The sequence below is a fragment of the Panthera pardus genome, unplaced genomic scaffold, assembly GCF_024362965.1.
Source record: "Panthera pardus isolate Hobbes unplaced genomic scaffold, ASM2436296v1 HiC_scaffold_16, whole genome shotgun sequence".
NCBI lineage: Eukaryota > Metazoa > Chordata > Mammalia > Carnivora > Felidae > Panthera > Panthera pardus.
In genome coordinates, this window is record NW_026526721.1 from 131,915,939 (window position 1) to 131,942,210 (window position 26,272).

At 37.0% G+C, this 26,272-nt stretch overlaps 1 protein-coding gene across 9 annotated transcripts in view; it reads right to left on the reverse strand.

Moving 5' to 3' along the window:
• Nucleotides 1-256: 256 nt before the first annotated feature.
• The window catches only part of ANKRD28 (ankyrin repeat domain 28), a 197,312-nt gene continuing 171,296 nt past the window's right edge, over nt 257-26,272 (reverse strand). For 8 of the 9 annotated variants that reach the window (XM_019435873.2, XM_019435897.2, XM_019435841.2 and 5 more), the window contains 11 exons: nt 24,546-24,747; nt 20,726-20,813; nt 20,377-20,494; nt 19,589-19,808; nt 13,676-13,763; nt 13,504-13,587; nt 12,743-12,888; nt 12,057-12,139; nt 11,491-11,573; nt 10,337-10,428; nt 257-3,521 (listed from right to left, as the gene is read on the reverse strand). In XM_019435873.2, coding sequence (XP_019291418.1) covers nt 3,235-3,521; nt 10,337-10,428; nt 11,491-11,573; nt 12,057-12,139; nt 12,743-12,888; nt 13,504-13,587; nt 13,676-13,763; nt 19,589-19,808; nt 20,377-20,494; nt 20,726-20,813; nt 24,546-24,747 — 1,491 coding nt within the window. In that variant the 3' untranslated portion in view covers nt 257-3,234. Of the gene's footprint in view, nt 3,522-6,311; nt 6,463-10,336; nt 10,429-11,490; nt 11,574-12,056; nt 12,140-12,742; nt 12,889-13,503; nt 13,588-13,675; nt 13,764-19,588; nt 19,809-20,376; nt 20,495-20,725; nt 20,814-24,545; nt 24,748-26,272 lie in introns of all 9 variants that reach the window. The other variant, XM_019435864.2, reaches the window with a different exon arrangement.

Sequence of the window (26,272 nt, forward strand, 5' to 3'; positions counted from 1 at the left end):
ACTCCTAGAGGATACCACCATGCTTTCTAGGTTCTTTCTGCCCATCCCCACCCTCAAGTATATGGCAGGCAAGCAATAAATATTTGTTGAGTGAATATTTGAAAAACCCCATTAGGCTCATCTAAATTCTAAAACAGCTTTTGTGAGAAGTCAAGTTTTTAAAGAAGGGTAAAAACTAGTCTGAATACTAATTAGCCATCAAAAGATAAAGAAGTTTGAAAAAAAAAGTTTGCATGTAAAAATGAAAGACACTTGATTTATTGCATTAAAAAACTTTATTTCGTTTAAAAGGTCCAATATAAGCCAAATTAAACCCCAAATTGACAGCTACACTTAGAGATCTCCTGAACTAAATGGCACTGTTTGAGATGAGTGTCTTGTTAAAGGAAGTCATTTGCTATTACCACCATTTCCCCCAAAGTAGTTCTAGAGCAGAAGCTGGTTTTACTATAATACACATCAGATATTTCAGATGTCATCTTCCATGCAGAAGTTAAAAAAGCAAACAGGCTCTTCTATTCTGTATGAGGATAAAAACCACTTCAGAGCAGGGCCTGAATGCTTTTAACATACAAGGTGTAACTGTAAAGGAACTTACTGTGGCCCTGTGTTCATTCACTGAAGCTGTCCATGTATGTACTCCAACCATACTAGTGCTGCTCAAATACTATTTGGACCAGTAGCTTGGGATTTCCCCTCATTAGGTTCAGACCAAAGAAGTGGCTGATCAGTTGGGGACAGACTATCACAAAATGCGACCACAAAGCAAGGAAACAGATTTCCTAGTGGGCAAGCAATTGAAATAACCACCTCACAAACAATTTCAGCAGTGGCATCATTTACATAAAGTGATGCAAGACCTAAGTTTTGGTGTGTGTGAGGAGAAATTAAAAACAGCTTGTTACTTTATAGCTACACCTTGGATTTCATTAGATGGGTAAATCTAACAGTGTGTTTCATGAGTCCTTCTGGAAATCACTTCAGCAGGTAAGTCAAACAGCCTGTAAAAGAGAAGACATGGCAGAGGGCGTAAGATTCATCCTTCCAACGTTCTCAGCGTTCTCTTGGAGGACAGACCCGGGCACAAGGACAGAAGTTACCGGGAGGGAGGCTTCAACTCCATCTAAGGAAGACCTTTCTAACAGTTAGAGCTGCTCAACAACTGAATGGACTGCTTGGTGAGGTAGAGTCACTGGAAGTGTTCAAGGTGGAAAGATCACCCTTGTAGAAGGGACTCCTGCATTTTGTTAAGAGGTTAGACTGGATGAACCTCAGGTCTCTTTCAATTCTGAGATTCTAGAAAATTCCCTCAGGGAATTCAGAAGAGAATTCCTAAAAGGAAAGAGAAAGCACACATATGTATACTTTTAGAATCCTCTTGAGTTTTTTTTTTTCATTTTTTTCAAAAGGTACAATAGAAAATGTAGTCCACTGTCTTTAAAATGCATATTCACCTTCCTACCACTAACAATTAGGAAGGGTCCATTATGACTTCTTTATATTATAAAGAAAAGATGGAGGATTACATTTATAATTTCTGTAAATATTTTAGAAAAAAAATGCTTAAAATCTAGTAGTCAATGCCCTAGAAACTTTATAGATTTTTAGGTAATATGCACAGATACAAATACATTATTCATTAAATACAACTCACATCTGTGTTTTATTATACTCTAAAATATACAGGTATCTTGATGTACTGAAAGAGTGCAAGTAAATACAGTATTCAAGCAGTCACTATTTCTATGTACATGCTCATTAATTCTTCAAAAACCCCACAAAATTATCAAATAGATCAAAATACTGTTTTGTGTTTTCACACTTTATATTCAGAAAAACCAGCTGATAATTTACAATGTCATAAAGTTTCCAGTTGCACAATACAAAAAGGATAAAATGAAATTGGGTATCATTCTGTGAAAATTTCTGGAACTTCACCCAGATCTGTAACACCCCTTACATACGTGAAATCACTCTTACTGGGAAAGTGACAGTTACAGTAAAAGCAGAACCATATAAATGGTTATTTAAAAACCTAAACATCAGCCTTTCTGTTATTTGAAAGGCAGTCTTCCAATTCGACAGGCAACTGCTTCCTTCCCCAAGTAGTAGCATGTTTAAATCTGAATAGGACCCAATACAGAAATGCCTTCCAAGAGACCCGATGATGTTAACATATCAATAACAAGGGATTTTCTTTTGATTATTCACCAAACAGTGAAAACAAAAATCCCCCAATCCATTGTGGAGGCACAAAAGTAACATAAGAGACAAAGCTGTACCATCCAAAGTAGTGAGGTTGAAAACTCCATTTCCCAGGACCATATAGCTGCAATAGGGTGAAAATAATCTACTTTTTTGATTTCACGAAATTTTCTTCTTCTAAGAAATTCTTTACATTTTGAAACAAAAATAGTTCAATTTTAAACCTAAACCATTCAAAAGTGGGCAACAACAGCCCGACTCCAATCTATCTCATGTCAATATCACCAGTATTTTCACCCTGACTGCACTCAGTCAGCTGGTTTTTAATTCTAATATTATAAAAGTTGGAATTTTTAAATTTTTATGTAAAAGAAAAAATGTAAAAATACATCTGCTTTCTCTCATGGTTTAATACAGTATTCGAAGGCTTTCAGATGTTTTCTTAAAAAAAAATCAACGTTTAAAACCAAATCTCAGCTTCATTTTCAGAAATATTAAAGTTTGGTTTAGATAATGTCTCATTTCACCTATTCCAGTTTCCACAAAATGGCATTCTATTAAAAAACTTTTAAGTTACTTGGTCCTTTGGCAATTTGCTGTGCACATAATGCCTACTATACCAAACTTTTATTGCCCTTAAATTTAGTTGTAGTTTTATTGGTAAATTTTTAATCTAGTGTCCTTATCTCTTCTTTTAGAATAGTGTTGCTTGTGTAAGCAGATTAGGGTGCACAGTGTCCCAAATTATTCCTGGCACTGCAAAACCAAATTAAACAACTCCACAAAGTAACTTGACATCAAAGTGTTTTTCTCTGGTCAAGTCTATTTCAAGATTCTAGAAGTTCCTTTTGCAAAACTTGCCTTTAAAACTCTTCTTCCTAATGTATCACATTTCTCATACTTGCTCACTCTGTGATCTCTCCTTTTAGGTTGAATTTGTACGTGAGTAAGAAAGTGCCTTTTTCCTGAAAAAGCACAATCTGAAGCGTTAGCGTCAGAACTCCTCACTTAGACCTCTGGCTCAGCCTCTTAGTAGGTCTCGGAATCAGAGTCATTGAGCTCGTCCACATCGGTGTATAAGTACTCCTGTTCCCCGCCAATGTTGTTGAAACTGCAATAGGAGCTAGGTTCATTCCTCATGATGGGCAAGGCTTCAAAGCTGACTGTTTTTGAGGTGTTGGTATAACGGTTAATGGCATTGAATGTCAGGGATGATAAAGGGCTACTTGATGAGACAGGCATCATGGTGGCCAAAATGAGAGCCAGGCAATCAGCCACATCCTTATTGGGAGCACAGGCCAAAGCTGGGGTATAGCCTAGAATTAAAGACAAAATTTAAATAATTAGACATCCTGAGACCCACTGCATGGATATAAGGAAATAAGCTCAAATGGCCTTCAATTTCAGACATGTTTTAAATTACCTGGTTTATAATGAACTGTTTGTTTAAAACGATTTAGAAAATTTCCACTCAGTAGAAAAGAGAAAAGTCATAGAAATCTAGTATGAGAGGAGACCTTAGTTATGTTACAGAAGAGGAAAGAAACTGAGGCCCGGAGATGGTGATTGCTTCAAGATCCCAAAACTTAAACCATATCCACCTGAGTTCACAGAAGATACTGAGCTAGAATTTAAAAACAAAAACAAAAACAAAAACAAAAACAAAAACAAGAACACCTCAGACTGATAAAGCTTCCTTCAGAATGCCGGAAGAATCTTAATCATTAATTTATAGTTACTTAAGAGTTTACATGCTGAGAAATCTAAAAGTGTACACATTCATGAATGAGGCACTGAGCAGGTGCCCAAAGATGTGTATTGAATGAAAGACAGTTGGCTATCGATCAACTTTTTGGTAAACTTTATTATTATTATTTTTAATGTATTTATTTTGAGAGAGAGAGAGAGAAAATCCCAAGCAGACCCTATGCTGTCAGTGTGGAGCCCTACCTAGGGCTTGAACCCATGAACTGAGATCATGACCTAAGTCAAAACCAAGAAGTTGGATGCTTAGCTGACTGAGCTAACCAGGCGCCCCAAAACAGGTAAACTTTAAAAACTCCTAAGCCAAAACAAATGTTTTGCTTTCAACTGTTTCTTTCGTTAGAAGACTGACTAAGCTTAGCCTTAAGGCACTGCAAAGTATCAACAAACTGAGTAAGTAAACATTTGGTACCCTGGCTGGTACAAGACCCTGAGGATGAAGTGAAAGAGAAGATGGGGAGAGCACACAATATGATGCTCAGTTTAGATCACCCCATATGGAACTTTAGCAGCAAATGTCTTGAAGTTTTAATACACAGCTTCATTTTTGTTGCACATTTGGACACAGTTTTCCCTATTACTATATACACTCATGTTTTAGCTCTCATACTCATATATGTACAAGCTGACCCTTGAACAATGTGGTGGGAAGCTAGGGGCATTGACCCCTGCATAGTTGAAAATCTGTAACTTTTTAAAAAAATTTTGAGAGAGAGCAAGAACACGAGGGAGGGGAAGAGAGAGGGAGAGAGAGAATTCCAAGCAGGCTCTGCGCTGTCAATGCAGAGCCTGACGCGGGGCTGGGAACTCATGAACTGTGAGATCATGACCTGAGCCGAAATCAAGAGTTGGACACTTAACCAACTGAGCCACCCATGTACCCCAAAAATTTGTGTGTAACTTTTGACATCCCAAAACGTAACTCTGAATAGTCTACCGTTGACTGGAAGCCTTACCAATAACACATAACAGTTAATCAACACATGTTTTGTATGTTATATGTACTATAAACTGTATTCTTATAAGAAAGTAAGCTAGAGAAAAAAATCCTAAGAAAATACATTTATAGTACTGTAAAAAATCCATGTTATTAAATGACATGTGGTTCAAACCTATGTTGTTCAAGGGCCAGCTGTATATATTTTGTAAACTCGTATTTGTTTTTTTATTTTTTTATTTAAAAAAATTTTTTTTAACATTTATTCACTTTTGAGAGACAGAGAGAGACAGAGCACAAGCGGGGGAGGGGCAGAAAGAGAGGGAGACGCAGGATGAGAAGCAGGCTCCAGGCTCTGAGCTGTCAGCACAGAGCCCGATACGGGGCTTGAACTCACGAGCTGTGAGATCATGACCTGAGCCGAAGTCAGACGCCTAACCGACTGAGCCACCCAGGCACCCCTTGTATTTGTTTTTTAAATAGCTAAATGATTTATAAAAAAACATTCATGTAACCACCATCCAGATTAAGAAAGAATATTCTCAGCATACCAGGAGACCCCATGTTCCTTACTAATCACTACCCTTCTTCTTTTTCACAAAGGTAACCACTATCCTGATTTGGTAATAAACACCTGATGTGGTAATAAATACCTGATGTAGTAATAAACATGGCTATGCTTTCCTTTCTAGTTGTATTCATAAACACTATAGTTTAGACTTTTTTTGAACTCAATATAAATGGAATCACACAGTATATATAAGTTTATACCTTGATTCTTTTGCTTAACATTATGTCTGTGAGATTTATCCATGGTATTGTATATAGTATATACCATTTTCACTGTTATACATTCCACTATTGTGATTATACCATGGTTTAGTTATCCATTCTAACTACCGGCATTTGGTGGTTTCCAGATCTCCTATATATTTTTATCCATGCTGTATTAGCCTTCAGAAAAAAAAAGTTGTTTTTTCCCCTTCATAAATCTTCCCTTTGTCAAGGGCTGAAGGGAACAGCTGGTGCCCCTACAAGCTTGGCAGGAGTGACTGAAGCGTGTGCATTTTCAAATTAAAAAAAAAAAAAAAAAAAAAATTTTTTTTAAATACTTATTTATTTTTGAGAGAGACAGAGTGTGAGCGGGGGAGGGGCAGAGAGAGAGGGAGACACAGTATCCAAAGCAGGCTCCAGGCTCTGAGCTGTCAGCACGGAGCCTGATGCGGGGTTTGAACCACAAACTATAAGATTATGACCTGAGTCAAAGTCGGAAGCTTAACTGACTAAGCCACCCAGGCACCCCACATGTGCATTTTTAAATTAAACCCTGTTTACTCAAAATGTGTAGGAGAGTACTTCAATGCCCATACTTCTTTCAAGGGCTCTGCTGAAAGTCTGAAGGTACCTATTGTATTGTAGTCAGAGTGACCCATTAGATAGGCCATGATCCCTTGGATGAGTAGGGATTGGGGGAGAAGAGCATCTCAGGAGTGTTTTATAGCTGGAATATGATGAAAACCAGGCTCCTCTCATCTGCATGGAGTTGATATGGTCAGCTAAAGAGAAAAGTAAGAGAAGTAAACTGCCTGAGGACGAGGGTCTAATTTATCCCATGCAAGTATAAAACATTGCGCTTCCTCCAGAAAATCCATGGAAATATATTGCTATGACATATCAACTTTGGACCATGATTACTATTTCACATTGCAAAGTGTGTTAGAAGATACCCAGGTGGTCATAGGTGACCTTCATTATTATGTTATATTATCCCCTGTATTTCTTTATAAGGAAAAAATATATATAAAATCTTCAAAATGATCAACAAAGATTTGAATGTTAGCTATTGATTCAGAGTCTCACAATGTGGCCAAACATATACGGTTAGCATTTTAGGCTCCTCATTTTAAACTATATATAGTAGCTATATTTCCAGAAATGTAATTTACTGATAATGAAAATTTATTTTAAAGCTATGTAAGTCTGGGGTGCCTGGGTGGCTCAGTCGGTTGAGCATCCGACTTTGGCTCAGGTCGTGATCTCATGCCTTGTGGGTTCGTGCCCTGCATCGGGCTCTGTGCTGACAGCTCAGAGCCTGGAGCCTGCTTCGGATTCTGTGTCCCTGTCTTGCTCTGCTCCTCTCCTGTTTGTGCTCTGTCTCTCTCTGTCTCTGTCTCTCTCAAGAATAAATTAACATAAAGGAAAAAAAAAGCTATGTAGGTCTGAATTTATAGGTGAGAGCATTCACTTCTTTGGATTTCATGACTACATACACTTATGATTCCCACATCTCTATGTCCAATCTAGATCTTGCTTTTGGGCTCCAGATCCCTATGTCCCATTATCCACTTGGGAGTCTAGCTCTAGCTCTTCCTCCTACTTTCTAATCTTAAACAACAGCACTTCCATCTACACAGCACTCGAAGGTAGGTGGTGTGAGACCTCTTCCCTCACACAGTCCCTGTGAGTCCCATCATAAGATCTCTAGAAACAGTTAAATTTTTTCATCTCCAGTGCTTCTACCATAATTCTGGTCACTACCTTATCTCAACTATAAATGTTAATTTGTTTTCCCATTCTAATCTAGCAGACTAACTGCTAATTTCCTAGTGCACAGATCCTTTTTGCCACTTGATCTAAGAGACTCTGGTGTACTCCAATAGTTGGTGTCTTCTGTTAGATTTTTAAACATGTCACTCTCTCCCTACTTTTTTTACTTGTCCTTTGGATTTTGGCTTATAAGTTGCTTTTTGGGGATGCCTTTCCTGATCCTGCAAGAGTCTAAAGATTCTCTTAAGTGTTTGCATTGCATTTTAAGTTTATTCCAAACGAACCACTTCCAAGGCACTCTAACAGCCTGTTTATACTCCATTCAAGGAAGTAGACGGTCTTATTCTACATCGTTATCTTCAGAATTGAGTACAGTGCCTGGCACAATCACTCACCCAACAAATAATCACTATATCCAGGCACGCACCTCAGCACTCACAATATAACAACGAATGCAAATGATATAGATTCCCTGTCCCCATGGAGCTTATCTTATGTTCATTCTAGTGGGGAGACACACAGTCAACATAATAAAAAAGTAAGTCATATACAATATATTAGAAGATAAGCTCTATGGAAAAAAGGAAGAGGAAAGAATAGAGCATGTTAACCAGGACTAAGCATGCTATGGTAGCTGTCTATAGCAGGTTGCAGTACAGATGGGGTTCAGGATAGGCTTCAATGAGAAGATAAAACTTGAGTAAAGATTTGAAACAGGTGAGGGACTTAGTCAAAGACTGAGTGGGGACAGAGTGTTCCAGGCAGAGAAAATAGCCAGAACAAAGATCACAATGCGTGTACATTCCTGGTGTGCAGAGGGGCTGGCATGGCAGAATGGAGTGAGAGAAGGAAGAGCAGGAGATGAGGTCAGAGAGATAATATGGCCACGGACTAGTCATGTAGGGCCTTGTAAATCATTATAAGTGAAGACTCTCACATATTTTAAAAGGATCCAGGCCAGGGTGGTAAGAATAGAAGAGAAAAAAGTGGGCCTTTTTTGGAGGTAGATCAATAGTATATGAAGGACACTACACTAGGTGAGAGAGAGAGAGAAGTCAAGGATGACTCCAGGTTTTTGTCCTGAGCATCTATAAGGATGAGAATTGTCATCGACTAAGATCAGGTGGCTGTGGGGAGAAGGGGCTTGGCAGGGAAAAGGAGATCAGTTAACTTCTGAGCAGGTTAGGCTTGAGCTGTTTATTAGACATCCATACAGTACTGTCAATTAGGCAGCTGGATCTGCAAATGGATCATATCTCCACAGAGATTATGAGAGGTCTGGGCTACAGATACAAATCCAGAAATTCTCAGCATGTAGGTAGTATCCAGAACCAAATGACTGGAGGTAGATAGGGAAAGGAAAAAGAACCAAGGACTGAGTCCTAGAGCCCTCCAATATTAAGAAACTGGGCACAAGAGGGAGAAACTCCACAAAAGAAATTGAGAAGGAGTAGCTAGTAACATACGACAAACCCCAAGGAAGTATGAAGTCCTGAAAGCCAAGTAAAGAAGAGTTTTAAGAAAAAAGTATATACCTGAAATTAACATTAATATTGCATGTTAGTTATGCCTCAATATAAAATAAAATAAAAAATTAAAAATTTTGGTTCCACTGAATCTGGTTATTTAATCCAACCATCAAAATACCAAATTACAAACCCTCACCTGGTTATTAATTCAAGGAACCATGTATTTGTGGATGAAGGCAGACTGTGTTCACCTAAAGAAGGATACTATAATCTTTTTTTTTTTTAATTTTTTTTTTTTTAACGTTTATTTATTTTTGAGACAGAGAGAGAGACAGAGCATGAACGGGGGAGGGGCAGAGAGAGAGAGAGAGAGAGAGAGAGAGAGAGAGAGAAACAGAATCCGAAGCAGAATTCAGGCTCTGACCTGTCAGCACAGAGCCCAATGCGGGGCTCAAACCCACAAACCATGAGATCAAGACCTGAGCCAAAGTCAGACACTAAACTGAGCCACCCAGGCACCCCTGTAATCTCCCTCTTACCCTGACCTAAAGTAATCTGTACCTATTTATCCATGTAACTGTGTGCAGTATAAAGGGAAATATGGAGACTCTTTGGATTATTTGCCACAGACACTTGCTATGGCAGATTGCAACCTTCACATCCCCAGTTAGTCCCTTATTCCTGTCTATTTTTAATTCCCTATTAAAACCCTTATTCCTATAAAAAAAAAGAAAAGAAAAAGAGAAAGGCATAATCAGTTATGCCAAACTCTGATGTCACTGGTGATCTTGAGACAGTTTACCGGTGTGGTAGGGGCAAAGGTCTGACCGGAGGGCCCATAGGAGAGAATGAAGGAGGAGAAGAAATGGGGATAGCAGAAAGCCAACACTTGAGTAATTCTGCTGCAAAGAGGAAGAGAAATATGGCAGTAGTTGCAGAAGTAAATTAAAGGAAGATTTTTTAAGATGAGGGAAATAATGTTTATATACTGATGGGAATAATCTAGGAAGACTCCTACAAAAGGTCCTTATTGCAGGACACAAAGTGAAGAATTGCTAAAGTGATAGTCTCAAGTAGGCAAAAGGGGATAGGATCTAATGAGTTAGTAGGAAGATTAACTTTAGGGCCTTGGTAAGTATTTGTTGACAGAACAAATTCTTTGAATACTAAGATGAACAAAGGTGGTAACACTAAACCAAAGTTAGTGAAATTCCGAAGTTCATCTGTTAGACAGACTTTTCTTATTTTTCTTGCCCTTATTCCTTTTGCCACAAAGTACTATTCAATATTAATTTCAGCTGTTCTCTGTGACCAATAAAAAATATCCACATTTACTTTACTTCAAATATGGATCAAAAGATAAGAGCTTCTAGTAAAATACAGTTTAAGGAAAGAAAATACAGAACCTACTTACCATTTTCATCTACTGCAAGCACACTTGCTCCTTTCCCCAAAAGTTCCTGAACCACCATCGTTAGCCCATTTCGGGCAGCAACATGCAGAGGTCTAGAGGAAAAAATGTATATATGTACACACAAATAGGTACAAGGCCTTGCATGTGCATGCGCGCACATTCTCCCTCTCTCTCTCTCTCTTTCTCTCTCAATCCTGGTTGTTGAGGAGCACTTTTGCAAAGTTATGATGACCCAGAGATACAAAATTGAGGCACCCAGTCCTAACAGCAATAAAGATGGTAATGGGGGACAAAAAAATCAGCATGCAGAGTACACTGTCAAATCTTGCCAATGTGCATAAGCACAACCCCGGGCCTCACCAGCAATTCACTTTTACCAATACCTCTTGTTTCCTTCTAAGACTCAATGTTTAAAAAGATTTTACTAACTAAACTGCATTCTTAAGTGGTTGTTTTGAGAAATGAAGTTGGCAAATGCATATAATAGAATATACAATAAAAGTCATAAATTGCAATAGCACAAATTCCAATAGGCTTTGAAAGTAATTTACAGGTTCCATGACTAGTTTCTAGAACCTCAAGAGATATGGCTGATATGTGAATGGGAACCAGTATTATGAATTTTTTGTTGTTGTTGTTGTTGTTTTTACCAAGACTCAAAGTAGAATAGCAAACAGAAATTAGAAGAGAAACATGGGAGATGTATGTCTAAGACTTAAGCAGTCACTTGAAAGATGGCTGCTCACATTAAGAACTTGATTCTTTCTGAAATCTCTCTAGTTTACAGACACATGTAAAGCTTTTACCTCATATACTGCTGGTGTCAAATAACATATCATTCTGGTTCATTTCCATAAAACACACAGAATAGTATTACTTTTCTTCATAAAATTATGGGTAATCAGATCAAGAAAAAAAAAATCCACAGTATTTTCCATTATAAAGTTTCAGTCCAAAAACTTTTAAAATGATAAGCCTTTTAATTGTGATGACTTTAGAAATGAATTTTGTCAATTATAAAAATGATACTCTACTTTTTAACTGCTTCTGTGACTGAGACTGATGCCAATAGTCCCATGTTAGAAAAAAAATAACTATTAATCATTTTTATAATTCTAGGTCACAAGGTTTATACCAGACGTGAAAATACTCACGTTTGCAAGGCTGCATTGGTTGCATTGATGAGGTTTCTATCTGTTATCTTTTCCAGTATTAACAAGGCACTAGTTTCATGACCCTAAAATTATGGCAAATAACTTTTAAAAACGTAGGTATCATTAAAGATAAATTTACAAATACAGTAAACCTCAACTCTAGTCCATACAATATGTACATCACCATATAAATGCCATGAATTTTCTTGGCTAATTATGCCTTAAATATTTGTCCAACATGTGTTGGTGGAGTAGGCTTAGGGCAGAGGACAAGAATATTTAAGATTGGAGAGATTAAAGGAAGATAATAATTACATTTAGGCTTATACTCCAAAACTTACTTGGCCCACTGGAGACTTTCATATATCAGGGTGACTAATACAATATTTTCTTTTTTTTCTCAAGAAATTTGATGTCAGTCAGAGATATCATTACAGAGGTTAAAGAGGTTACAGATCATTACAGAGGTTCGATCTCTAGCTCTGTTCACTTTAGTGAAATGGAAAAATTTTAAATGCCATTGTTGATATTAACAATGAAAACATATCCTTAAAATGAGTACCTACCTTGCTGCAAGCCAAATGGAGGGCGGTGTTTTTACTGTTATCTTGTAAAGTCAGATCTGCACTAGCACTGCTAACCAGCATCTCTGGGAGGAAAATTGCATCAAATCTTATGTTTATGAATACATATCTTGGATTACTAATAAACTCACTATAGAGAAAGATACAAAGCAAAAATATCCCTCTAGTGAAAGTTTAAGGACAAGAAAAATACTGTAATATACAATGTACACACTACATGGTCACATTACTGTCTAAGGCACAGACACAACAGCAACTAACTGTGAGAGTTTAGTGCCCTGGATTCATATTCTCCAGTAACTCTACAAAGTAGGCCCCTGTTATTTTTCTCAACTTTAAAAATTAAAAAATTGAGGCATAAGGTCATTTAATTGGCAGAGCTAGGACTCACATGCAGTCCATCTAACTCCAGAGTCAGTGTCTTAACCTCTATTCTATACTGCCTTGCCACAGTGGACTGTTCAGTCAGTAAGGGCAAATGAAAACATTGTGGCCCTAGATAAAAATGTGGGCTGAAAGCCGGTTAATAAAGGTTTAAAGCTCAAGGGTGGGGAGAAAACTGGCAGATTCAATAGAATCAGAAGGTTTGAGATCCAAGTTTTCCATAAGTTAAACATACATAAGCAACATAGCATTATAATAATAAAAGCCTTAACCACTTTCTTTACCAACTGTATTTGTCTGTCCATTTTCTGCGGCCATCATGAGAGGTGTTTTCCCAGAAGAGTCCACAGAATTGACTTGAGCATTATGGCTGAGCAGCAGCTGTAAACACTCTACGTGGTCTGTGAAGGCGGCCGCATGGAGAGGGGTTCTGTAATGCAAAGAAATGGGAAGACTTCACTAAATCTGTAGGTTGTATACTCTCGAAAAAATTATTCCTGAATTTATGATAAGCAATTTTCAAGGGTTTACATATTAGGCTATAAAATCATTGCGTGGATACAAATAGGTTTACTGGAGCTTACTAATTTCTAACAGAGTAATTTGTATTTCTGATAATGTAAAAGGCCCTTAATCTAATATAACATAAAACTGTTAAAAAAATTACATCATTAAAGAAATAAAGGAAATAAATCCTGACCCAGTATTGCCACCCATTGCAACCACTGGACTTTCCTTCAGTCTTTATTCCTATTTAGAAAGCTGCTAACTTTATTAACAATAACCTCTGGGTAATAAACATACCTTTAAAAAAAGGGAAATCTTTATATTTTAAAGTTTTAAAGAGGAAGACTGGCTAAAAATCATAATAAAAATAAGAAAGTCTTTTATAATGAGAACATAGTTAAGATTTTATAATTAATACTTGCAAATATAAAAATCAGCTTTTAGTTAATAAAGGGTTCTCTACAAATTCTTCCACACTAGTAGTTAAAATTTTTTCCTATTGCAAATCAAACTATTTCCTACACAGTGGAGTTCCTACCTTCCTTTTGAATCTGTGGCGCTCACGATGCTGGCACCTAATGTATCGATTAACATTTCAGCAGCACCTTCGTTGTCATTTATCCTGTGTAAGGTAGCACACTGGTCACTCACAGCAATGGTGCACTTCGTAAATAGTTAAGAACAAATGTGATTCATCTGCCTTTACTTACACGGCACAATGCAAAGGACTGAAAGCATTTCCCTCCATTTTCTGGAAAACTTCCTGTTCTAAAAGGAGTTCTACACATGTCTCATGACCTAAATAAGTAAATGAGAATTGGATATTAAAATCCAAAAAAGATACTGAAGTGCCCATATATACACCCACACATCCCTAACACAGATAAGAAAAAACTTTACATGGATTTAAAATAACTAGAGTTCAATGAATATGTTAAACATCACATTTCTAGGAGTTTGAAATCCAAAGCACAACCTCAAGACCTGAAATTCAGAAGCTTCTTATAATTTTATAGCAGTTTATTAACTGCTATAAGCAGTAATAAACTGACACAACAAATGTTTGTTTTATGGGGAAAAAAATTAGTCTCATTATCTTTTTCATAGTAACTAGTTCCAGTCATTTTTAAAGTCATATTTCTATAGCATAATAGAACTTTAAAATTAACATATTTATACAGCATAATTAACTTCAAAATTTAAATATTTTCTGATTTTACTAATGAGCTAATGATAAAATCTCAAATACTACAGAAGTGTCTGGAGGGAAAAAGTACATGCCCCTATCCCTACCCCCAACTCCAGTTCCACTTTCTAGACTGTAATACTATTATCTTAACACTTCCAGAAAATTTCTAGGCATATACAACTACATGCACATAAACGTGCACTTCTTTTTAAAACTTTTATGTAAATTTTTAATTCTGCAACTTGTTTTTCACTTAATAAATTGTATACATCCTTCCAAAGTAGCATATAAAGAAATTGTATTCTTCAATGTTTAGAAAAACTTCACAGTATTAAAGTCTATCATAAATGATCTAATTTCTAATTATGTATTTTGACCGCTGGTTTGTTTTTGTTATAGGACCAACAATACTGTAAATGAAACATTCCAGTACTTAAAAAAAAAAAAAAAAACATTTTGTAGGACAATTTTGTAGGACAATTTCCTAGAAATGATACTGCTGGGCTGAAGGACAAGTATATGGATTACTGCTAGATTTCAGGCTCACACTTTTTAATAGCAACTTTGAAGACAAGGAAAAACCCAAACCTCAGATTTTCTTTACCCAATTTTCAAAGCAGGGTTTTAGTTTTAAAATACCCCAACTGCTGTACTAATTGCTGCCAATGAAAGGTTGCATCCTTTTTTATTTTAAAAAAATATTTATTTTTTTATTAAAAAAATTTTTTTAATATTTATTTATTTTTGAGAGAAAGAGACACAGCATGAGGGGGAGAGGGACAGAGAGAGGGAGACACAGAATCCAAAGCAGGCTCCAGGCTCCGAGCTGTCAGCACAGAGCCTGACACAGGGCTCAAACTCACGAACCGTGAGATCATGACCTGAGCTGAAGTCAGACGCTCAACCAACTGAGCCACCCAGGTGCCCCAAAATATTTTTTTTATTTTTAAGTAATCTCTACATCCAATGTGGGGCTCGAACTCACAACCCCAAGATCAAGAGTTGCATGCTCTACCGACTGAGCCAGCCAGGCACCCAAGATCTTCCTTTATCTTATAACTGTTTTTACCATAAAAGTATGTTTTAGGAAATCTGTAGTTGTTCCATCTTCTGTCAGTTCTTTTCTCTAATCCAGGGATTCCCAACTGGAGCAATTTTGCCTTTCAGGAGACATTTAATCATGTTTAGAGACATTTTTGCTCACCACAACTGAGGATGGGGTAAAGGAGTGCATACAGTGGGAAAGAGGCTAGGGATGCTGCTAAACACCTTCAATCCACACGTTAGTCCCTCACAACAAAGAGTTATCTGGCCCACGATGCCAATAATGCTGAGGTTGAGAAGGCTTTTATTTAAGTTTAATTTTATTTAATTTAAATGTTTTACTTATTTTGAGAGAGAAAGAGAGAGAGAGAGAGAGCGAGCGAGCATGGGAGGGGCAGAGAGGAGGAGACAGAGAATCCCAAGCAGGCTCTCCACTGTCAGCCCAGAGCCTGACCTGGGGCTCAAACCCATGAATCGTGAGATCATGACCTGAGCTGAAACCAAGAGTGGGACACTTAACCCACTGAGCCACCCATTGGTGTCCCTATGTTTATTTTTGAGAATGAGAGAGGGAGCATGAGTGGGGGAGGGGCAGAGAGTGAAGAAGAGAGAGAATCCCAAGCAGCAGTGCCTGCCACTGGGGGTGTGTGTGTTGGGGGGGGCGGGGATCGTAGGGGGCTCAGTATCAGGAACTGTGAGATTCTGACCTGAGTCAAAATCAAGAGTCAGATGCTTAACTGACTGAGCCACCCAGGCACCCAGAGAAGCCTTGCTTTCATTCTCTCCAAATGTCAACTCATTACCAAGAAGTAGCCATGGAAATTTGTCCATTATAGATTTAAGGGTTTCCTATTTTCCTAGATAGCAGTTCTCAAGGTGTGGGTCTGGGGAACCTTGGGGTACCACTGATAACTAGTGTTCTGAACTAGCCTGTAAAGAAATTTGCCACTCTTCTAACTAAAATTCTTTTTTGTTTTGAAAAGGTTATTTTTTATAAAAATGTTATTTTATACTATGTTTTTATAATGTTATTTATATTATAAATATGTTTTTTATAAAATGTTATTTATATTAACATTTGATGGATTACTTTAATTAATATTCTTAAGTTTCTGTTCTCATTTCCAATATAGTAAATATTAATAGCTCTAACTCCCAGGTCCTGAGACTGAAAGGTTTGAGAATCACTCTCTGAGCAGACTGCATACTGCAAAGACAGAGTTCTGGGCTATGGATTATCTCCAGCAATGATATCAAGGTGAAAACTCATCACTTTGTGTCCTTGTTTATGGAAGGATGAGAAAACTGGTCTCTTCATGTTTCAGAGGGATATTCTGAAGATACATAGAGCTTCACAAAAATTTATAAATTTTTAAAAGCAACAAAAGGATAATATAAATACCCTTAAGAGTGTCCTGTGACTGAATGACTACATAAACTGGAAATCTGGAACTCTAAAACTTAGCATGTATAACCAATTCTTTTGTAATACTTTGTCATCATTCCATTTTAATTTTTAGACAAAGGTTGTTTTCTGGTCTACTGGAGTGCATCCAGTTTTGTTTTTAGCTATACAATAATTACTAGCGGAAGTAAAACCATTTTATATATTCTACTCTCAGAACACCAAACTATAAAATAGACTTTTGGCTATAAATATGGTATTAATTTTAGACTGTCTGTATGGTCTCTTATTGCATATAGCCAATACACATCTAATTCATTCCAGCTCAATTCAGAATCATCACAATTTTGCTACAGTCTGGAAATTAGACGCATCTGTTATGATCCTTAAATGGCAACCAGGCATGAAGCTCATGCAAAATTTTGTCTATTTTGTCTCTTGTACACAACATGTTTAGAGTCTGAATTCAGCAGTAATACAGCAGGAACTCACTTTAGGGAAACCATGTTCTTCATAAAGATCTGATAAGAAATGTACTAGATAGCAACTCTCCAAAGGATAGTTACAGCAGTGTATTCACACTAAATACTCTGCCTGAGGACAGATAGCTTACTGTGTGATTTTTCCAATGGTTAATTCTGATATGTTTAAAAAAAAAAATCAAGCAATAAAAGTCTGCTTCAAAACACTTTCATTTCTTAAATAAAATTCACATCCATAAGGTGTATCCCTACTATATTAGATCGTTTTGGTTTTCCTCTACTTGCGAAGATGTCAAGTTACATCATAAAAACAAATTCCATTGGCAAAATACAGTATCTTTTTTGACTCTGGACTTCAGCCTGAATATTTGGCCACTTCACTCTACTCATTAAATACCAACTTTACTGAGTTAAAAGGGAAAAAGAGAATCTAAAATCCCAAAGGTTTTAATCTTCAACAAAACTGTTCTGGCTAGGGATCTGAGGCAGTAAAAATGAAACTGACTAAACTAAGCTTGTGAATTAGTAATACATTGAACTATTCAAGTTTTGATGGTACGATCAGTACTCAGAGATGATGGATGCCCAACAGTAATCACAGAACAATCCTTAAGAAGAGATCAAAACTTTCTCACAGCAAAAGATTAGAACTCTCAATTCTGGCACAAGGATTAATATGAGCATTCAAATACTGCATCTATAAAATACTTATGAAAACATTTAAACTATAATTTTGCAAGATTCAGGTTTCTCTTCTTTCACCATAACTCAATAACATTATTTGTCAAAATGGCTCCAGTAGGGGGTGCCTGGGTGGCTCAGTAGGTTAAACATCTGACTCTTGGTTTCAGCTCAGGTCATAATCTCACAGTTTGTGAGTTTGAGCCCCACATCAGGCTTTGTGCTGACAGTGCAGAGCCTGCTTGGGATTCTCTCTCTCTTTCTCTCTCTCTCTCCCTCCCTCCCTCCCTCCCTTGTTCTTTATCTCTCTCAAAATAAGTTAAAAACAAAACAAGAAAAAAACAAAAAACCTCAAAATGGCTCCAATGAAGAACCATGAAGCAGCACAGTACAGAAAGAGAGAAACCTAAACTCTCTCATAAAGCAGACAGCTGAATTTTAGAACAGATACTATACTTACTTTTTTAAGCACGTCAACATTTATATCAAGAGGCAATTTATATTTTCTTAACATTTTTTTTTTTAATTTTTTTTAACGTTTATTTATTTTTGAGACAGAGAGAGACAGAGCATGAGCGGGGGAGGGTCAGAGAGAGAGGGAGACACAGACTCGGAAGCAGGCTCCAGGCTCTGAGCTGTCAGCACAGAGCCCGACGCGGGGCTCGAACTCACGGACCGTGAGATCATGACCCGAGCCGAAGTCGGACGCTCAACCGACCAAGCCACCCAGGCGCCCCTATTTTCTTAACATTTTGAGGGAAAGTTGTTATGATTATGAACTAGTTTTTTCTAGGTATGCTCCTGACAACTAATAGTAATCTGAATGCTACAATGAAATTCAAAACAAATAAAAATCTTCTATCCCTGGCTAAGCCCAAAGCCCAAAATTTGACAGAACTGATGTCTGGAATGTATGTCATGTATCTTAGCATTTTATAACATGATCAAATCTGTGGCCCTACACAAGGCAAAAATCATTCTCTCTCAACATGCCTCATTACTTATTTTAGTGATATTTCATAAGCCAAACTCCATTTTGAACATTTATACCTTAAACATAGCTCTATACTTCTCTGAGTGAAGTGAGCTTACCTATAAAAGGAGTATCTGGCTGTGAGCCTCTAGGAAGCTAAAAGTATGTGTGTTCTAACTATGCAGCAAAGTTAACAATAGAAGTTTCTGAAGTTTCTACTTCTGTGATCTGCTAGAATTTTATTCCCTTAAAATGTTGAGCATACATGTTACTATTGACATAAGGATCTATGCAGCAAAGTTAACAATAGAAGTTTCTGAAGTTTCTACTTCTGTGATCTGCTAGAATTTTATTCCCTTAAAATGTTGAGCATACATGTTACTATTGACATAAGGATCTTATCTCACAATATGCTCTGAAAACATGCACAGATTTCAGTTCAGAATGTGATACAGTTTCATTTTCTCCACCTTTTTTTGCCTAACACAAGTGCACTTAGAAAGTAAAAGAACATAATCAAACTACAAGCATACTATCCAAAAGACATCACACATGTTATAAAAGTATGTTAAAAATGCAAAATACCTTTTGAAGCAAAGATTTAGAAAAAATTCAGACTTAATGAAAGCTTATCTCAAAAGATCTTTGACAAACTAATGTCTTGGCTTTAGCATGACAAGGGATAGGAGTAAGCTAGAACTATGTAGTAGATGATGTCTATGCTTCCTACCGAACTTACACTTTGCCTTACAAATATTCATGAATATCAGAGTGCTATATACTAGAGTTTCTTGTCTCTACTTGGTGCATTAATGGTACTTAATGTAGATTTGCATGTGTATACTTAACCATTGTAGCAAGCCCAATGAAGTGCTGTATATCCATGATTGTCTGCTATGGCTGGATTTGCATCCACAGATGCTGCTGACTGCAAAAGGGCTCCAAGAACACCAATGTGTCCACAGGCAGCTGATAAGTGTATAGGTGTCCGGCCCCTGCTATCTCGAAATAAGCACTTAGCACCATGTTGAAGTAATGCATCTACACATTCTTCATGGCCTGTAACTGCCTGAAAGAAAAATTATTTGCAGGTAGTTGAATATGTCATCTTGGGTAACATGCCAATTTTTGCTAATTAAAAACTTTTGAAGTCCGTATTTCCCATATTCTACCATCAATCAAAGCATTTATCATTTTTTGAGTAATTCAATATTTTTATTGAAATTTGCCTAAAAGTTTATCTAAAGCATTAACTTTGTCAAAATACACATATTACAAAAAACAGGAACAAAGGAACTTATAAATCAGTGAAAACAAGGTAAAAAGGTGAAAGGTTTCAAAGGTGAAAACGACAAAAATGTGTAAGAAAATAGTTGTGATGAGAAAAAGTAAAATTGACATTAATTCTACTTAAGGTCTTAGGTTTTTAAAATTTTGTTCCAACATTATTGTTTCCTGGATTAAGTTGTGTTTTACAGCTGTTTAAAATTCGCACTCAAAAACTATAATACTAAAAGAAAGAGTAAAGACTATCTGGGAGAAATTTAATGAAGAAGAATAAACATAGCCTAGTTCAGTTTTAGGTAAAAGGAGATCCTAAGAAATTTTTGAAAGGCAATGGGAATATTTTTGCTTACCCCTCTATGCAATGCTGTCCTTCCCCATTTATCTTTGGCATCTACATTTGCTCCTTTGTTCAGCAGTGAGTAAACACAGTCCGTGTGCCCGTTGAGAACAGACAGCATCAGAGGAGTCCTGAGCAACAAGAGTAATAATAGGTTCAGTGTTACAACTTAAGACTACTCCATGAAAAACAAACTCCTGTTTTCTAAATATGCCTTTTTGTGATACAACTTCTAAAGTATACTTAAAGTGAGAAAACTGTATTTGTTGTTACTCAGTTACATAGTATGACAGACTTTTAGGGTTAAAAGTATGAAGATTAACACACATCTTAAAAATAATTTAAAAATTATTAAAACTTACTGTCCATTTCCATCTTGAATGTCGACTGCATTCTGTGGTTCTGCATTTCCTATTAGTAGCCGTAAGCACTCTGAATGACCATTTGTTGCTGTAAAGTGGTATTTTAAAATTTCAGTAATTACAATGATAAAATAGAAAATTTCTATCATAGAGCACATTTTCTGGATATAACTGTGGGATAGCTTCATTGAATTTAATAGTCTAAGAGAAAAATATATAGATACAAAGTTTTATATTGCCTTTGTTGGTGAAACTGACTACAGGTATCAATTCCTCATGGTTAATTATGGCCATAGCCATCCCTCACCATCTGCCCTGGTATTATAACGCTCGTTTTATCTGGTTTTCGTGGTGGCAATGTGGTCAAGGGAATGCCTTCAGCTAAGGGATGAAACCATGATTAGATCAAGTCCATCACAACTCTGTTCTCTGCCAATGACAGCTTCCAAGATAAGTGCTGATCCAGTTCTGACCACTGAGATGCTAAGTCTGAAGGCTTCTGGGAAATATTTTTATCCCTGATAATGACAAGTCCTCCTCCTTTTCCTGATTTTAGAGGTGATACCGTAAAGAAGCAGTAGCCATTCTGTGCCATGACTGCAAAGGCAAGAGAATAATAGAGAGTTCTGGTACCACTGCTGAATCAGTCAATCCTGGAACTGACTCTACCTCTGAACATTTTATGTAAGAGGTTAAAACTCTTGTCACTTATGCCACCTTTTAGTTGGGTACTATGAGAATTCCAACTGATACATATACAATAAAAGAAAAAATGATCTCTCTAAAGAATGCATTTATATGTCCAAATACATAAAATAGGCAACGGTATAAAGTAGAAGTAACCAAAAGAAAATAATAAGCTTTTAAGGTAAATTAAATTCTCTGCAAAATTCAGGTCCTTCCCATAATATAATAAAATCTGAAGTTGAAAGAAATATGTAAGTCACGTAATGATGCAAAAAGGAATATCTGTCACTATTCTTCCTAATTAAAAGATGACAATATTTTTTAATCTTTATTTTTGAGAGAGCAAGCGCACGCGCACGCGCGTTGGAGTGTAGGAGGGGAAGAGAGAAAGGGAGACAGAATCCAAAGCAGGCTCCAGGCTCTGAGCTGTCAACACAGAGCCTTACATGGGGCTCAAACTCACAGATCACGAAATCATGACCTGAGTCAAAGTCGGATGTTTAAAACAACTGAGCCACCCAAGCGCCTCGAAATGACAGATTAGTGAAAGCAAGCTAGGTGCCTAATATTCTATAGTAACTTCTAAAAGCTATATTAAATTCTAATAGCGATTAAGATTTGTGGTAACAACATCACTCCACATCTGTATGCTACACTCAGCCAGCAACTCTCATAGTAATCAATAACAGCTGTCACTGAAGCATCCCACCTGGGGATGTGTCGAGGAAATTGTTTCACCCACCATTTCTTTATTTTTTTAACTGCTATTTATTCATTTATTTGAGAGAGAATAGAATAGAATAGAATAGAATAGAATAGGAGTAGAATCTTAAGCAAGCTCCATGCTCAGCTCAGAACCCAATTCGGAGCTCGATCCCACAACCCTGGGATCATCACCTGAGCTGAAATCAAGAGTTGGATGCTCAACCAACTGAGCCACCCAGGTGTCCCAGCCCACCATTTCTTTAAGTGACTCGCTTGCACTCAGTACACAGCAGCTACTGAGGAGTTTTTGTGTTTTCTAAGTTCAGTATCTAAAATATCAAGCATAGTACCACTGTAGGAGAAAACTGGCTCACTTTCAGAAAAAAAATAAAAGATCACAGTGTTCTCTTCATGACTTATGAGTACGGTACTCCCTAGCAATCTCCCAATTTGAAAGACATGTGTAGAACCAAAGCTTGTGTTTACTGAATAGGTTGGCACCAACAGTAAACTGCAGCTGTTTCACTGGATAGAATTTATAGACTATATGACATTGGTTAGCTACTTCTGAGGGACTGGCTAGTGTCTTGGTTCAATATTTATCTATAAAGAGTGCAAACCACTCCATAAAAGCTTTAAATCAGCTCTTCAAATGATCTGTGCTTACGGCATAATTTTTCAAGTTGCTGAATGATATATAACTTCATTCTTTTTCAGAATAAGATAACAGAAAATGGCAGCATTTTGACTTAATTCTTACCATATAACAATATACACACATTTATAGGCGTTTTATTCCACTTAAAAATTTTTTGTTTTTGAGTCCTGCTTAAATATCTAACAGTTTCTGAAAGGCTGCTCTGGAGCAACAGAGGGTGTCACCTACCTACCTAGTCTTCAAAAAGACAAGTTTCCTAAAGGACTAGAAGTTCAAAACCCATATTAAAATGTGGTTCTTAAAAATCACTCTACAAAAATAGACTAAGTGAAATGTATCTAATCATATAAAGAAGAAAATAGTAAGGTTTTAAGGTAAATTAAGTCCTCTGCAAAATTCAGTAGTGGGGGGTGAAAAAAAAATACTTGGCTAGGATTCCTTCCAGTGGACCAGTCTTATTTGTTTTATTCTTTTAAGTCTATTTATTTTGAGAGAGAGAGAGAGAGAGAAAGAGAGAGGGAGAATGTGAGAGAGCACAAGCAGGGGAGGGGCAGAAAGAGAGAGCGAAAGAGAAAGAGAGAGAATCCCAAGCAGGTTCTGTGCTGTCAGTGTAGAGCCTGAGGCAGGACTTGATCTTACGACTGTGAGATCACGACCTGAGCTGAAATCAAGAGTCAGACACTTAACCCACTGAGCCACCCAGGCACCTCCTACCCTTTTTTAAGTTAGTTTATTTATTTTTATATTTATGTATTTAGTTTTTAATTTTTTAAATGCTTTTATTTTTCAAAGAGAAAGAGAGAGAGAGGAGAAGGGGTAGAGAGAGGGGGACAGAGGATCTGACACAGGCTCCGCACTGTCAGTAGACAGCCCAATGCGGGGCTCGAACTCATGAACCCTGAGGTCGTGATCTGAGCTCTAGTTGGACGTTTAACCGACTGAGCCACCCAGACACCCCTAGTCTTAGTTATTTAAAATGAATACTGACTTGTAGTAATTCCTGTGGAGAGTCAGGAATTTGTATCTGCTAGACATACACAGCTACCAAGTCCTCACAATGACATGGTTACACAATTTTGCATTCTGACACATTTGCAACATCACAAAATCACACCGTGGAGTAGATCTTGCATAAAGTAGGTGCTCTATAACTCCTGTGTGAATACACGTTAAATGTAGTACTCTGGTACAATAAGTCAAAAATTGTTAACCGTTAAATGAAAGCACATACTAATCCAAAATAATTTCCATCAAAAAGAAGTAAAAAATATTGTATTGTTTTGTTGATAAAGTACTTCAGAAGTTAGACTATTACATAAATCCAACTTCTAAGGTAGACAATGATTTTTTAAAGCAATTATAATCTTGCTGTTGGCTTTTCCCTGAGAGAAAAATCATTCGACCTTTCAAAGTCAAGATTATTTTTTTTTTTTTTTTTTTTAAATTTTTTTTTTCAACGTTTTTTATTTATTTTTGGGACAGAGAGAGACAGAGCATGAACGGGGGAGGGGCAGAGAGAGAGGGAGACACAGAATCGGAAACAGGCTCCAGGCTCCGAGCCATCAGCCCAGAGCCTGACGCGGGGCTCGAACTCACAGACCGCGAGATCGTGACCTGGCTGAAGTCGGACGCTTAACCGACTGCGCCACCCAGGCGCCCCTCAAAGTCAAGATTATTAAAATAATTACCAGGAGTATAACATATGAAAAATTGAAAAAGAAAAGAGTATTAGAAAGTGGTAAATAAAATCATGCGTAATATTTGACATACCTGCTGCATGTATAGGTGTTCTCTTCAAAACGTAATCTTTTACTAAAATGGAGGCTCCCTGATTAATGAGTACATCCACACATTCAACATGGCCCTTAAAGGCTGCAAGATCTAAGGGTGTTCTTCCACTACTGTTTCTCACATCAAGATCTAACAAAGACTGTACCAACACTTCCAGTGCTTGGTGGTGACCATGATAGGCCTAGGAATAAATAAAAATATAAATTAAAAAAATACATATTTAGACTGACTTCTCAGATGTCTTTGAAAACAAAGGAAGTAAACTTGTCTTCACATTATTATTATATTTGAGATAATCCAAAACTTGCATTATTGAGAATTCAGAAAACTTAACTGTAAGTATTTCTAATAACCAAATAGTACAACGTTAGAGTATATGTTAGAGAACAGGTATACTGCAGAAAATAAATGTTCAAATGACAGGTGATTTTATCACTAGTATACAACTTTCTGATTCATAGCATTCAATGAAAGTGTAACACAGATCCAATTAAAACTTTCAACCTAAGTCTATAATTCCAAAGCCTGTGTTCTTTTTTTCTTCTTTTAAAAGTTTTTTTTTTTTTTTTTAATGTTTATTTATTTTTGAGAAAGAGAGAGACAGAGCATAAGCGGGGGAGGAGGGGCAGAGAGAGAGGGAAACAGACACAGAATCCAAAGCAGGTTCCAGGCTCTGAGCTGTCAACACAGAGCCCGACGCGGGGCTCAAACTCACGAACTGTGAGATCATGACCTGAGTCAAAGTCGCACGCTTAACTGATTGAGTCACCCAGGCACCCCTCAAAGCCTGTGTTCTTAATCACAATTCAGTGCTCCACTTAACTCCCTGATAAAATTTGACTATACTTAAATTATAGAGATGGCCAGCAACTGAAGTTAATACTTAAGTCTTCTGATTTCTCAAATTAAAATAACTATCCTTACCTCATAACATGCTATATCTAAAAAAATAAACATTTGTTTTAGCACAAAAACAGACAGACTAAATCTGGCTCGAGTAACTGCTATGTGCCAAGTTCTGTCTTAGCTGTACAAAGAGAACACAAAAATTTTTAAAGATTTGTCAGAATGAAGTCCTCTTCTTTATCACAGTTGAGGAAGAAGCTTTCCAGGTAATTCATTTCAAAAACCAACATATCAACTGAACATCTATTACTCTCGTTGGACTAGATGCTGAGCAAGACCTAAAGCAATTAACAAGACCCAGTTCTGGCACAAAACGAATGTTGTCTCTAGTTCACTCATATTACCACTTTGTAGCTAAAGGACTTTTACAAGTCATTTCTGACACCATTCAGACCTACAGCTTAGCAGTTTGTTATCACAGGTGAACTTTTCACTGGGAACTGAAAAATGTAAAATTGTACCATACTTGAGCTAAATCTGAAAATATCCACTTAGCCAGAAATGGGCCCCACACTGCAGCAAAGGGCTGTAAAGTTATTTCTTGCAGAAAATGTCGGAAAGTACCAGAAAGAGGTAAAGTTGCTCTGGGCCTTACTGGTCTCTTTGATGTTTCTCACTACCTACAGAGTTTCTTGACCACCTCGAAGATTAAAGTAACTGGAGATTATGGAACTCTACCATCCTAGGATCACATCTAATCTTGTTCCGTAATAACCTGGTCAATGAGATGATGCTATTAACAGAAAGAAATGTGAGAGATACACCATATGCATAAGACACTAGGAGTGTATAACAAGAAG